Below are 14,262 nucleotides of genomic sequence, written 5' to 3'. Positions count from 1 at the left end.
ACATTTTGATTTTGTTAAAGTGCTTAGTTGCTTTGTGTGGTAAAGATGATGATAAATTTTGAATCACTTCAGAGAAGCAGCAAACCCTGAATATTGTAGTACAAGGTTCATCAGCTATGACTTTTCACAGAAGTCCTTTATGTCAGCATTTTACCGTTGAAATAAAGGGAAAATCAAATGTCTCAGTTTTTGCTGTTGGGTATTCTGAGCCAAAGTACCACAAATTCATTGCTGAACCTATTGAAGGCTCACTAGAGTAGGGCAGGCTTGGCAAATAGGTTGGCTGCATGTCAGCTGGCTTTTTCTTCTGGGGTGCAGAGGGTGGCGGAAAATCCTGAGAAATCCTGACAGTCTCATGCCTGAGATTGTCTTGGAATGTGATTTATTGATGCTTCTTCATTGATGCAGGATTTGGTCAGTGATAGGATTTGATTGGTTAATCTTGATATGGACGGCCCTGGAAAGAGGTGATTATTAAGCTCTTGGGTGAGAAGTCACCTGGTTTATTTCTGTATCAAAATAGTCCTTTCTTCGTGATTACTGAGTAAACAGAAGTTTCAGAAGTTACACTTTTTGCATGTGACTACAGTGGGGCCTTTACCTGAGTGGCCTATTCTCATTACAAAGGCAGTGGGGGTTTGGCAGAATATATCCTTTTCTCTTTGGCTAGGAAAAGACTAAATCTGATGACTTCAGAAGTAGAAAGGGTAAGGCGGTGAGGAATGAATCTTGGTTTTACAAAGAGGTGAAAAAGTGTGTGAGAAAATAGCTAAAAGTCTGTGCAGGGATTCCCAGGTAATGGTTTCCATCTGTGTCCAGTCCTTCATGTAAAGTGAGGGAGACAGAACCACTGAAGAGTGTGACTGTTTGTCTTGGGAACCTAATTGTGTGAGAGCTGCAACTTGAACGAAGACTTAGAAACAGGAAGTGCTATCCAATTATGCCTTAAAATAAAAGTTACAGCTCTTGTCAATAGTTTTTATCAACAGTACCAAATAGGTAGATAAAAATTAAATAATAAGTATATAATTGTAAGTGAATAGAACCCTCATCATTTGGAGAGGATATGTTAGTTTGTCAAATATGTCTTGTTTAAGAAAATTGGGGAAGACCCTAATATAGAGGTGCTCAACTTAATTTTTAGTGTGGCTTTGCAACAGATTTTAATTACAATTACTGGCACTAGATTCCTTTCCTTTGTTTATTTGTATGTGTTTGTTTGTTGCATAACTGTTTCCAGTTCAGAAGATAAATCATCTTAGAAGGAAACTGGGGAGTTTGACTGAAGCTCCTCTGCAGGGCAGTTTCATCTCCTGCACGAAAGTGCACAGTTGGAGGCAATTTTTGCTCAAAGCAGACTATGTGCGAGGCTGGGCAGGTTATCTGTTATCCTTCTAATATGTAAATGGGATGGTCTCAGATGAGCTAATTGGTGATACAGCTACTGCCTAAATAATTTCTGTTTGCTTGTGTCCCCTAGTATCTGTTGGCAGTGTTTCTTTGGCCAAGCAGTTACTTTCTCAGTTGTTTGCTTGCCCAAGAATTTCAACCTTTTGTTTTGATAGAAGCACTTAGTTACAGTTAGTGCGAGATGACCCTGACAAAGTCTATGTGTGTTTTTGTCCAGTGTTTTAAGCTGGAATAATTCCTGTTTTTAAGATGCATATGCTTATATAATAGAAAAGTCTGTCTTAAAACAGAAAGAAAACAGAGTGTTGGTTGGTTTATAATTAGGAAAAAGTATTTTATGGAAAGAGTGATCAAGTACTGGAATGGTTTGCCCAGAGAGATGGTGGAGTTACTATCCCTGGATGTGTTTAAAAAAAGATTGGATGTGGAACTCAGTGTCATGATTTAGTTGAGGTGTTAGGGCATGGGTTGGACTCAATGATCTTGAAGGTGTCTTCCAAGCTTGTGATTCTGTGATGCTGGAAACAGCTTTATTTAGAGCTCTGTAATTTGAGGAATGATGTACACTTCTTGGCTGAAGAAAATACAACATGTTCAATTGCTATCTTTTTATCCAGCTATTTAACCCTAAAAAAACCCCAACATCTACCCTTTGAATCTATTGGACATTAAGAATTACTTGGCTAGAAATTTAAGATAAGTAAAGAATTTTGTATGTGTAATTAAGTGGTAACTTCTTCCTATTAAGTCCAGGCTCAGTATTTTTGCAGAAGAATTCATGCCAAACAAAAAGTGAAAAATTATCTTATGTTCAGTTTCTGATGATTTCTACTGTAGAGAGCGATCTCAAGGAGCTGAACCTTATTTAAATACAGCATTTTTGTTTTACTGATTGAAGGAAGATGGAGTCATTCTGAATATCTTTACTGCAATAACCAAATATTCTGTAGTAACGTTTGCTTATCAAGCATTGGTAGGAGTTAATGCTAAATTAGTTGCTGATGTTGAACTTCATGGTGTGACACAGAAAGGTCTTGTTCTGCCTGACTTTGAGGGAAATTAAATGTTTTTCGAAACAGCCAAGTATTCATACTACAACTCTGGCTTCTTGGTGACTTAGCTACTTCTTTCTGCAGTCATTTTTCCAAATGACTGAATTAATATTTGACAACATAGTGTTTCACTGCCCTCCTCAGATAAATGGGAAGCTAGTCTCCACAGTACCGATGACAACTGGTAACAGAGTACAATTCTCTCAATTGTGAGACTTCCTATACCATAAGATTGACCATTCATTTATAAGCTACCAGACACAAAGAGGTTTGTATCTCTAAATGTGTGCATGCTTTTTCTTTCTCTATGTACTTGGCTTTATTTTCATTTGCAAATGAAACAAAAATAAAAACGCAACAAAAAGTCCCGTTGAACAAATGGGGATTTTGTAACACTATGGGGTTTTTTTTACCAAACTGGTTTAGAGCAAAACGGGTTCCTGTGTGTATTTCATGTTCAATGTTTGTGTGAATTGAATCGACATAGTTCTCTGCCAATTGTAGAATCATAACATCATTAAGGTCAGAAAAGGTCCCCTAAGATCCTTCTTTAAATCCAACCCAGCATTGCTGTGTTCACCACTCAGCCATGTCTCCAAGTGCCAAATTTTTGTGGCACAACTTTTGAAAACTTCCAGGAAAAGCCTGATCACCCTTTAAGTGAAGAAAATTTTCCTAATATCCAATCTAAACCTTTTCTGGTTTGAAATGGCAACTTGGGGCCATTTCCCATTGTCCTGTCTCTTGTTACCTGGGAAGAGAAGCTGTCCCCCACCTTGGTACAACTAATTCCTTTGGGGTGGTTCTGGAAAGCAGTGATGGTAATGCACCAAGCTGATGATGACTGGGAGAGAATTCTGGTTTCCAGTGACCATGGAAGCAAGCAACATTTGTTTGGCACCATGAGCTGTAGCTTCTTGGTCCCACTGACGTCAGTGATGCAGGGCTGCCAGGCTGGTAATCCCACACCTGAGCTTATCTTTCTGTTTTCTTTTTCCTCTCAAGTTTTTCTCATGAATTCATCTGCAAACAGCTCAGCTCTGCTTTTCCCTCACTGGCCCTGGCTTTGCACCCTCATTTAATGTTTCTAAGATGACAGTGGGGAAAGAATAACTCCATACACCAGGGCAAGCAGGGTCTTGATTGCTTGAGCCATGACCATGAAGAGAAGAGCCTGGGTGCTACAGGGGGTACCATAGGGCTATGTTATGGGAAGCATGGCCACCTCCTCTTTTCAAATCTCTTCTATCTCCATTCAAGTCCAGAAACATGCTGTAGCTGGAGAATCACCATTCTCTATAGGCAGCTCCAAATTCCCCTCTTAGGCTTAATATGTAAGTGGCTCAGATGCTTATAGCATTCTAGCACCAGAATTTAATACATTCTTAAGCAAGTTTCATCATGTTAAACAGATATTGTTTTCTAGGTGGTTAATTTACACTTTTACTTTTCTTAATCCTGCATTTAATATAGTTACAGACCAGTTCTATACAAACCTTACTGAGGTGAAGTCTAATGAGGACCAGACTTTGTTTTCCTGCCCTGTAGATTGTTTATAGTAAATGGCATGTGTTTGCTTTGCTGACCCTGACACAGTAGCAGAACAACAGTGGATAAATATCTGGTTTTACTGTTCTGTAACACTCTGAGAATAACCAAGGACAGTAATCTTGTCATTAGCTGCAGTTAAATAAGGTATGTTAAAATTCTCCTGATGTGCTATGCTGTTATATAGAAACATTATTGCATATTCAGAATTGTATATGGTACTTCTATCACCAATCAAAATTTCAGTCCAGATATTTTGGAGTGTGTTAGGATTTTTTTCTCATGAAAAATTCTTACCTAAATTCTACTTCCCTTTCGAAGTCCAGGTGCAGTTATACAGACCAGTGCTTACCTGTGTTCATTCACTTTATAGGTCTATACTCAACTGTCAGCCTTGAAGCAAACAGGGCTCAAGCAGGCTGACTTGAAACAGCAGAAAACCAGTGAAGATGTTCCTAAAGCAGTACCTACAGTAAGAAAGACAGACCTGATGCAGGCTCAAGGTGAGATGGAAATCGTTGTCTCACTAAAAACTGGTTAAGAATGGTTGTAATTCAACTGAACGTTTAGAAACATTTTTGTACACCAGATTAAGATGAAAAAAGTGACATGATGTTGTGGGTTGGCAAGGTTTAGAAATTTTTCCCATTATTATGTTAAACTAGCCGGGATGGCTCTCCTATTAGCCGTTAAGAGCTGGAGACAAAGGACTAGCTGAAGCAACCTGATGGCCCCATTAGGGAAAGGTGGAGTCCTGCTTTTGTTTTCGGCAAGTAAGAGGACACTGGGGGTAGGAGAACTCTTACAGCTTGCCGGCCGAACTGGAGGAGAGAGGTTCCGTTTCTCCTGTTGGGATCAGGCTTCTTGGATTTGGACTGCTAAAGCTTCCTACTTCCTCTGAACAACTGGGAACTGGGATGCCCACGGTGAGCAGAGCTCCTTCCTCACCCTTTTTCTTCCACCTGGGGCAGTGAGGCCACCTGGCCCCCTCCCCTGCCCCTGCAGCAGCCGCGACTGAGAAGCCGCCTGCCCTGCTCCTTCGGAGAGTCATCGGTGACTGAAAAAGGGACTGGGACTGAATTCCGTTCTGTTCTGTCATTGTTTTTTTTTCTTTCATATAGCTGATGCTGTTTTTGTTTGTCTTATAAATATATCAGTAAAGAACTGTTATTCCCAACCTATACCTTTTTTGTGCCTGCGAGTTCCTGAATTTCCTTTTCCTGGTAATACTGTCCCTTTTAACCGGGACAGATCTTGGCGCCTGGAACGTGTGGCACAAGGTTAAGGAATAACAGTTCTTAAGTTGCCTGAGATTGTTTTTTTTTTTTTTGTGTGCTAGCAACATGTGGTCCAGTTTAATCTGGTTTGGGCTGCACGTGTTCATACATGTATATCTCCCATTTGCAAACCCTTACATAAGCACGGGCCCTGTAACTAAGGCTACTGTGACTGTTATCGAACTTGCTTTATGGGTTGATAAGGTGAGGAATTCATGGATTTTTAACTTCCTTTGGACGGCGGGTACATGGATTCAGGGATACCACACACTAAATGCATGTTTTTGGGATTACTTTAATAATGGCACCTACTGTGAGGGAATAACACCAGGGGAAATTTTCTCCCAGCCCCTCACCCAAATTTTTGGGTCTACCCCACCAGTTTTTGAAGGGTTCAGATTTCCTCTGAATGCTAATGATATCGTACAGTGGCTGGTGTTACTGATAGGCTTGTCCTATTTAACATTAAGAGATAACGGGGGATTGAGCTGGGTAACAACTCTGATACCTACTCCAGGAAATAGGGATGCAGCCACAGAGCCTGACATTGCCCCAGAGACTAGGGATGCGGCCACAGAGCCTGACCCTGCCCCAAAGACTAGGGATGCTGCCCCAGAGCCTGACCCTGCCCCAGAGACTAGGGATGCTGCCACAGAGCCTGACCCTGCCCCAAAGACTAGGGATGCTGCCCCAGAGCCTGACCCTGCCCCAGAGACTAGGGATGCTGCCCCAGAGCCTGACCCTGCCCCAAAGACTAGGGATGCTGCCCCAGAGCCTGACCCTGCCCCAGAGACTAGGGATGTGGCCACAGAGACTGACCCTGCCCCAGAGACTAGGGATGCTGCCCCAGAGCCTGACCCTGCCCCACAGCCCATCTCAGAAAGAAACCACCCGGAGTGGGTGGGGCTTCTAGTGAAGCAGATGAGTGAGATGGGCCAGATGATGAAGGAGTACCTCTCCCCAGCTGGTGAGAAGCCCTGCCATAAAGGGGGAGAATCCAGTGATGCTGTAGTGGAACCCATAGGTGTTACATCTGCCCAGGGTCCAGCTGAATTGCAAGGGCACTCACAGCCAGCAGCAGTCGCCCCTGTAGAAACTAGGAAGTCTAAAATGAACGCAAGGCACCTAGACAAAGAGGACCAGAGAGGAGGGCCCTCACAACCAGCAGGGGAGCCAGAGGTTGAAATCATCACTGAGTCCCTGTCTTATGAAAATCTCCGCAATCTGCGGAAAGATACTGCACGACGGGGCCGGGAGGCTTTGACAACTTGGTTACTTCGGGTCTGGGACCTTATGGGTACAGGTGTGCACTTGGATGGTACAGAGGCAAGGAATTTGGGATCCTTGTCCCAGGACTCAGGTGTGGACCAATATTCGTAAGGGAGCCAGGCGCCACTTCCCCTCTGGGAGCGGCTTTTAATGAGTGTAAGAGAGAGGTTTGTCAACAAAGAAAGAATGCAGGAGTACCATAATAGAATGCATTGGAAAACCGTTGAGGAAGGCATTCAACAGCTGAGAGAGGTGGCGGTACTGGAGGTACTCTTTGGGAGGGATGGATAGCATGACAACGACCCTGACAAGGTCAGGTGCACAGGTCACATGCTGTGGAACCTGGCAAACCGAGGGCCATCTCAATACACCACCTTCATTGCAATGATTAATGCTGATGAGCACCGAGAAACGGTGAGCTCTGTTGCTAACAAGCTTAGGGATTTTCACAGTATGATGAATGGCGTAGTGCAGGCCCAGGTTTCTTCCGTGGTCCAGGAGATGAGGGGGATGAGGGAGGAGATCAGGGAGGTGAGGGGGGATGAGAGGTGACATAAGTGAGATGAGGGAGGAGATCAGGAAGATCAAGGCAGCACCAGTGCGAGCCTCATACCCCAAGGTTACAGCCCCACGCCCCTCAGCTAGTAGAAGAGGGTACACCCCACGAGCTGACCTATGGTTTTTCCTGCGTGACCATGGGGAAGACATGGGAAAATGGGATGGGAAACCCACTTCTGTCTTGGCAGCACGGGTGCGTCAGCTCAGGGAGGAAATGCTAACCGAGGGAGCTACACTAAAGTGAAGGTAGCCTCAACCTCCCATGACCAAGGTGCTAGGCATTACAGAAGGGAGGATGATCTGTCAGACCCACTTGAAGGAACCTCCACTATGTATGTTCAGGAAAGGAATAATAGCCAGGGCTAGAGGGGCCCTGCCTCTAGCCAGGGAGAGGCACGGGATAACAGAGTCTATTGGATGGTGTGGGTCCGATGGCCTGGCACATCAGAACCACAAGAATACAGGGTATTAGTTGATACTGGTTCACAATGCACTCTAATACCATCAGAACATGTGGGGGAAGAGCGTGTTTCCATTGTTGGGGTGACGGGGGGATCACAGGAATTGTCTTTGCTGGAAGCTGAGGTGAGCCTGACAGGAGAGGGGTGGCAGAAACATCCGATTGTAACTGGCCCAGAGGCACCGCCCATTCTAGGCATAGACTTTCTCAGGAGTGGCTACTACAAAGACCCAAAGGGATACAGATGGGCTTTTGGAATAGCTGCTGTAGTGGCAGAGGGCATTAAGCAGTTGAACACCTTGCCTGGACTGTCAGAAAACCCATCTGCAGTGGTACTCCTGAAGGTGGAAGAGCAACAAGTGCCAATTGCCACCTCAACAGTGCACCACCGGCAGTACCGGACGAATCGAGATGCTGTGATCCCCATCCACAAGATGATCCGTGAGCTGGAGAGCCAAGGGGTGGTCAGCAAAACTCACTCACCCTTCAACAGCCCCATCTGGCCCGTGCGCAAGTCTGATGGAGAATGGAGATTGACTGTGGACTATCGTGCGTTGAATGAAGTGACTCCACCGCTGAGCGCTGCCGTGCCGGACATGCTGGAGCTCCAGTACGAGTTGGAGTCCAAGGCAGCAAGGTGGTATGCCACCATTGACATTGCCAACGCATTTTTCTCCATTCCCCTGGCAGCAGAGTGCAGGCCTCAGTTTGCCTTTACATGGAGGGGCGTGCAGTACACGTGGAATCGTCTGCCCCAGGGGTGGAAACACAGCCCCACCATCTGTCATGGATTGATCCAGGCTGCACTGGAAAAGGGTGAGGCTCCAGAACACCTGCAATACATAGATGACATCATTGTGTGGGGGAACACGGCAGTGGAGGTATTTGAGAAAGGAGAAAAGATCATACAGATTCTGCTGAGAGCCGGCTTTGCCATTAAAAAGAGCAAAGTCAAAGGACCTGCCCGAGAGATCCAGTTCCTGGGAGTAAAGTGGCAAGATGGACGGCGCCAGATCCCCACTGAGGTCATCAATAAGATCACCGCGATGTCTCCACCAACCAGCAAGAAGGAAACACAAGCTTTCCTAGGTGCCATAGGCTTTTGGAGAATGCACATTCCTGAGTACAGCCAGATTGTGAGCCCTCTCTACCTGGTCACCCGTAAGAAGAACGATTTCCACTGGGGTGCTGAGCAACAGCAAGCCTTTGCCCAGATCAAGCAGGAGATCGCTCATGCAGTGGCCCTTGGCCCAGTCAGGACGGGACCAGAGGTAAAGAATGTGCTTTATTCTGCAGCCGGGAACCATGGCTTGTCCTGGAGCCTTTGGCAGAAGGTGCCTGGGGAGACTCGAGGCTGACCTCTGGGATTCTGGAGCCGGAGCTACAGAGGGTCTGAAGCCAACTACACTCCCACAGAGAAGGAGATCTTGGCTGCCTATGAAGGAGTCCAAGCTGCCTCAGAGGTGATTGGGACGGAAGCACAACTCCTCCTGGCACCCCGACTACCAGTGCTGGGGTGGATGTTCAAAGGAAAGGTTCCCTCTACCCACCACGCCACCGACGCCACATGGAGCAAGTGGATTGCCCTCATCACGCAACGCGCCCGCATCGGAAACCCAAATCGCCCTGGGATTTTGGAGATAATTACGAACTGGCCAGAAGGTGAAAATTTTGGTCTCGCCGATGATGAGGAGCAAGAACAAGTGAGCCGCGCTGAGGAAGCCCCACCGTATAACCAACTGCCAGTAGATGAAACACGCTATGCTCTTTTCACCGACGGCTCCTGCCACGTCGTGGGGATGAACCGGAAGTGGAAAGCAGCCGTATGGAGCCCCACACAACAGGTTGCACAAGCTACTGAAGGAGAAGGTGGATCAAGTCAATTTGCTGAACTCAAAGCTGTTCAGCTGGCCCTGGACATTGCTGAAAGAGAGAAGTGGCCAAAGCTCTACCTTTATACTGACTCAGTGGATGGTAGCCAATGCTCTGTGGGGTTGGCTGGAAAGGTGGAAAAAGGCAAACTGGCAACGTAGGGGAAAACCAATCTGGGCTGCCGACGAGTGGAAAGACATTGCCACCCGGGTAGAGAAGCTACCTGTGAAAGTTCGTCATGTGGATGCCCATGTCCCAAAGAGTCAGGCTAATGAGGAACACCAACACAACAAGCAGGTTGATCAGGCCTCAAAGATAGAGGTGTCACAAATAGACCTGGATTGGCAACACAAGGGAGAATTGTTCCTGGCTCGATGGGCCCATGACGCCTCAGGTCATCAGGGCAGAGATGCCACGTATAAGTGGGCACGAGACCGAGGGGTGGATCTAACCATGGACAGTATCTCTCAAGTCATCCATGACTGTGATACGTGCGCTGCCATTAAACAGGCCAAGGGAGTGAAGCCCCTCTGGTATGGTGGGCGTTGGTCCAAATATAAAGTACGGGGAGGCCTGGCAGATTGACTACATCACACTGCCTCAGACCCGCCAAGGCAAGCGCTACGTGCTGACCATGGTGGAAGCCACCACCGGATGGTTGGAGACCTACCCTGTGCCTCATGCCACTGCTCGGAACACCATCCTGGGCCTTGAGAAACAGGTCCTTTGGAGGCATGGCACCCCTGAGAGAATTGAGTCAGACAACGGGACTCATTTCAAGAACAGCCTCATAAACAGCTGGGCTAGGGAACACGGCATTGAGTGGGTGTACCATATTCCCTACCATGCACCAGCAGCTGGGAAGGTCGAATGGTGCAATGGCCTGCTTAAAACCACCTTGAAGGCACTTGGTGGGGGGACTTTCAAGAACTGGGAAAGTAATCTACCAAAGGCCACATGGTTAGTGAATACCCGAGGTTCCACTAACCGAGCAGGCCCTGCCCAATCTGAGCTCTTGGGAACACCAGATGGGGATAAGGTTCCAGTGGTACACATGAGAGGTATGCTAGGGAAAACTGTTTGGGTGAACTCTGCCTCCAGCAAAGACAATCCTGTCCGTGGGGTGGTTTTTGCTCAAGGACCAGGTTGTACCTGGTGGGTGATGCAAAAGGATGGAGAAACCCGATGCATACCCCAAGGAGACCTTGTTCTGGGGTGAACTACCTATGATACTGTGTCTGTAACTGCATGTATGTATGTAATTTAAAGGTTCTAATTTAATGTAGTATGTTAGCATGGAAAAAATTTGGGGTGGATAATGTTGTGGGTTGGCAAGGTTTAGAAATTTTTCCCATTATTATGTTAAGCTAGCCGGGATGGCTCTCCTATTAGCCGTTAAGAGCTGGAGACAAAGGACTAGCTGAAGCAACCTGATGGCCCCATTAGGGAAAGGTGGAGTCCTGCTTTTGTTTTCGGCAAGTAAGAGGACACTGGGGGTAGGAGAACTCTTACAGCTCGCTGGCCGAACTGGAGGAGAGAGGTTCCGTTTCTCCTGTTGGGATCAGGCTTCTTGGATTTGGACTGCTAAAGCTTCCTGCTTCCTCTGAACAACTGGGAACTGGGACGCCCACGGTGAGCAGAGCTCCTTCCTCACCCTTTCTTCCACCTGGGACAGTGAGGCCACCTGGCCCCTGCCCCTACAGCAGCCGCGACTGAGAAGCCGCCTGCCCTGCTCCATCGGAGAGCCATCGGTGACTGAAAAAGGGACTGGGACTGAATTCCGTTCTGTTCTGTCATTGTTTTTTTTTTCTTTCATATAGCTGATGCTGTTTTTGTTTGTCTTATAAATATATCAGTAAAGAACTGTTATTCCCAACCTGTACCTTTTTTGTGCCTGCGAGTTCCTGAATTTCCTTTTCCTGGTAATACTGTCCCTTTAAACCGGGACACATGAACAGTCTGAACATCAAACAGGTTTCCAGCTGAAGAAAAACTTGCTAGGATTTCTGTTGGTTCAGTTTTGTTTTAGTAGGTATGTTGCACATAAAGGAAAATAAAAATATTTACAATTCTGGAGTCATGTTCCTCTTCATTTAATATGGAGAAAATACCCTTTTGGAAGGAATATTTTTCAAGCCTACTTAAAATTTGCTTTCTTAGTAAGTTTGACATACTCAGACTGGTACCCCTCCTCTGTGTGGAATCGCTGAAACATATCCATACTTCCCATGTGTTGTCATTGAGACAAATGCAAGTAAGAGAAATTGCACACGTGGGTTTAGGTTGTTAGCCTGATGGTTCCTTTTGGCACTAAACTTCAGAAACTTTGAGTGGATGTATCCTTGTGTGTCTGTTTTGCATGGTAGTGTGTGTGATTGAAATTAAATTCTTACAGTATCTACATACAGTTTGAGAAAATTTAATGGGTTTTTTAAAGTTAAAATGCAGATGCATGAGAAAAAAATATATGTTAATGTCAACTAAAAATTATTGTAGTCCTGCACTTCCCTCTTCGTGTTTAAAATTAAGAACAGACTTGGATACTTGCAAATCTGCCTCTGTGATGCTTTGTCCTGAGCTACTTCTGAACACCAAATCAATTTTATTGTTGGTAATAAGATGTAACACGCAGAAACCTGATGCTTATATAGGACACCACATTTATTATTTTAACTGCTGTTTCACTTACCCAATTTATTAACTGTATGTACCAAAATTTTAAGGATGTAGAAACATGAATCTGTTGACAGTAAATAAAATTCCCTTCTTTAGATGTTCCCAGTAGGAAAAACATGAGTTGTCTTCCTCTTATCTCTGGAACTGATGTGATTGGAAGATATTCTTTCAGAGGAAAACCAAGAATTTAGGAAGAAATATAAAGCATTATTTGTTAAAGGTTTTTAACTTGTCTCATGCTGGAGGGCATTATTTTTTCATTCAGAATGATTTTTGTTGTTTTCAGAAAGAACAGACAGCCTAACTGACATCAGAAAACAGGAGCCTAAGGCCGAAGAGGAGCAGCTTTCTAGTCAGTTGGAAAAACCTCAAGAGTCATTCAAGGCTACTGCAGGTCACAAGGAGATGTTGCCTGAGTCAGAGAAGGAGCCAAATCCACCTGAGGATGAGAAACATGTAGCTGGGCAAGATACATTAGACCCAGCAGCAAAGCAGGCTGCCAGTGAGGAAATTGAGAGGGAAGAGCTCCTAAATTATGATGATAAGCAGGATGACTTGGCCCCTGGAAAGGCTGGTTTGTAGCATGTTCATGTATTGTTAAATAGAGTAACAAAATGAAAAGTAAAAAAATCAAAGTGTGGAACACAGGGTATGATTTCCACAGCTGTGATGGGCGCTGGCCAGACTTAGTACAAGTGTTCATAAAGATCAGTGTGATGGTGTGATGTGGAAGGTGTCAGTCCTGAGCAATCTGCTGCAGTCCATGAGTTAAGATGTAGGCTTCTGATTGTGCAACACGAAGCTGCCAGGCTGAGTCCCTCTGTATCACCATAACAGCCCTACTGTCTCTATATTGGTTCTACAAAGTGTTTAGGAAAATTCACCCCAAAACTTTTTGGTATTAGAGCTTAAAAAGAATATGATGCATCTGAAAAGGATGAGATGTTAATCATCTAAAGTACTGATGAGTAGAGGGTTACTAACGCATGCATATTTTGCATTTTACAATGTCAGTGTGTGAATACTAGCTATTCCTATTTCAAAATAAGCTACCATGAGTAAAACTGATAACTCAAGTTTAGTGTTGTGAATCTTCAAAAACATGGATCAGATACTGTAAAGGTGCCAGTTTCAACAGCACTGAGCAGCAGAGTATTGATGCTGTGTCTAAACCCAACCAATGTCCAGACATTCCTCTGACTTGAAGGATTTGGTCTCAGTAACCCAAAGTAATCAAAAGGAAGCCTTATGGCTGTCAGAGCAGGAATTGATGCCCACAAAAAATGCTGTTTATGATTTTCTAGTAAATGCATCCTTACATTACATTTGTTTTAACATTGTTGTTAACTTGGCAGGAATAAATAATCTCATCTCCATTGCTAAAGCAGTATTTTCCCAGCCAGTTCAAAAAGATGTTGGCCAGAGCAGGCTATACCCTAGAGATGCAATTACAAGTACCTAAACCACTTTAATTTTAACAGAAATAAATAGCAGAAAAATTAGATTTAAAAAATCATCCAACAGTTAGTGCAAGAAAAGCTCTGCCATGCAGCCCATAAAAGCTCAGTTTAAAAGGTCTGCATTTCTGTCAGCTAAAAAGGCTAGGGGGATACTCCTCAGACTTTATTGTTCAACCTTACTGCATAGGTTCCTTGCAGCCAAAGGACCTTAAGGCAGAAGGACTTATTCAGTAGTCTATCGGCATCCTCTTTCAAGAAGAGCTGCTTCTGAAATTTTCAGACCTTTAGGTCTATAATGATAAAAATCTATTTGATATGGTGGTCTGAATATTTTCAAGCCTCCTTTCTTAGCCACATACTAGTTAGAAGACTTAAGAACATTTAGAACAGAGGCTGTAATCCATCTTAAGTGAGGTTTACTTACACCTCTCTGCTGTTACCTTTTTTTGTGGTTGATTATTTGAAAAATAATAGTAGTTTGGCAATCAGAAATGTTTCCATTTATGTCTGAGTCCTCTATTTAAAGAAATCTTACAATAGTCAATAGATGCTGCTTGACAGAAGTTAATGCCTGGGTGAAGAAAATCTCTTCTAGGAGAAAGTACTTTTGTGACAACTATAGCACATGATAAAACACTTTATGCTGTAGTTACAGCATTCTGCTTGCTGGACAAGCTAAA

The 14,262-nt window shown here is 44.6% G+C and overlaps 1 protein-coding gene across 3 annotated transcripts in view; it reads left to right on the top strand.

Annotated features, from left to right (window-relative positions):
- The window catches only part of GOLM1 (golgi membrane protein 1), a 42,189-nt gene that overhangs the window by 25,699 nt on the left and 2,228 nt on the right, over positions 1-14,262 (top strand). For 2 of the 3 annotated variants that reach the window (XM_033085382.1, XM_033085381.1), the window contains exons 7-8: positions 4,384-4,513; positions 12,409-12,696. In XM_033085382.1, the coding sequence (XP_032941273.1) occupies positions 4,384-4,513; positions 12,409-12,696 (418 nt within the window). The remainder of the gene's footprint in view (positions 1-4,383; positions 4,514-12,408; positions 12,697-14,262) is intronic. The other variant, XM_033085383.1, reaches the window with a different exon arrangement.

The sequence above is a fragment of the Catharus ustulatus genome, chromosome Z (genome assembly GCF_009819885.2).
Source record: "Catharus ustulatus isolate bCatUst1 chromosome Z, bCatUst1.pri.v2, whole genome shotgun sequence".
NCBI lineage: Eukaryota > Metazoa > Chordata > Aves > Passeriformes > Turdidae > Catharus > Catharus ustulatus.
This window is presented reverse-complemented; position numbering and strand designations above follow the sequence as displayed.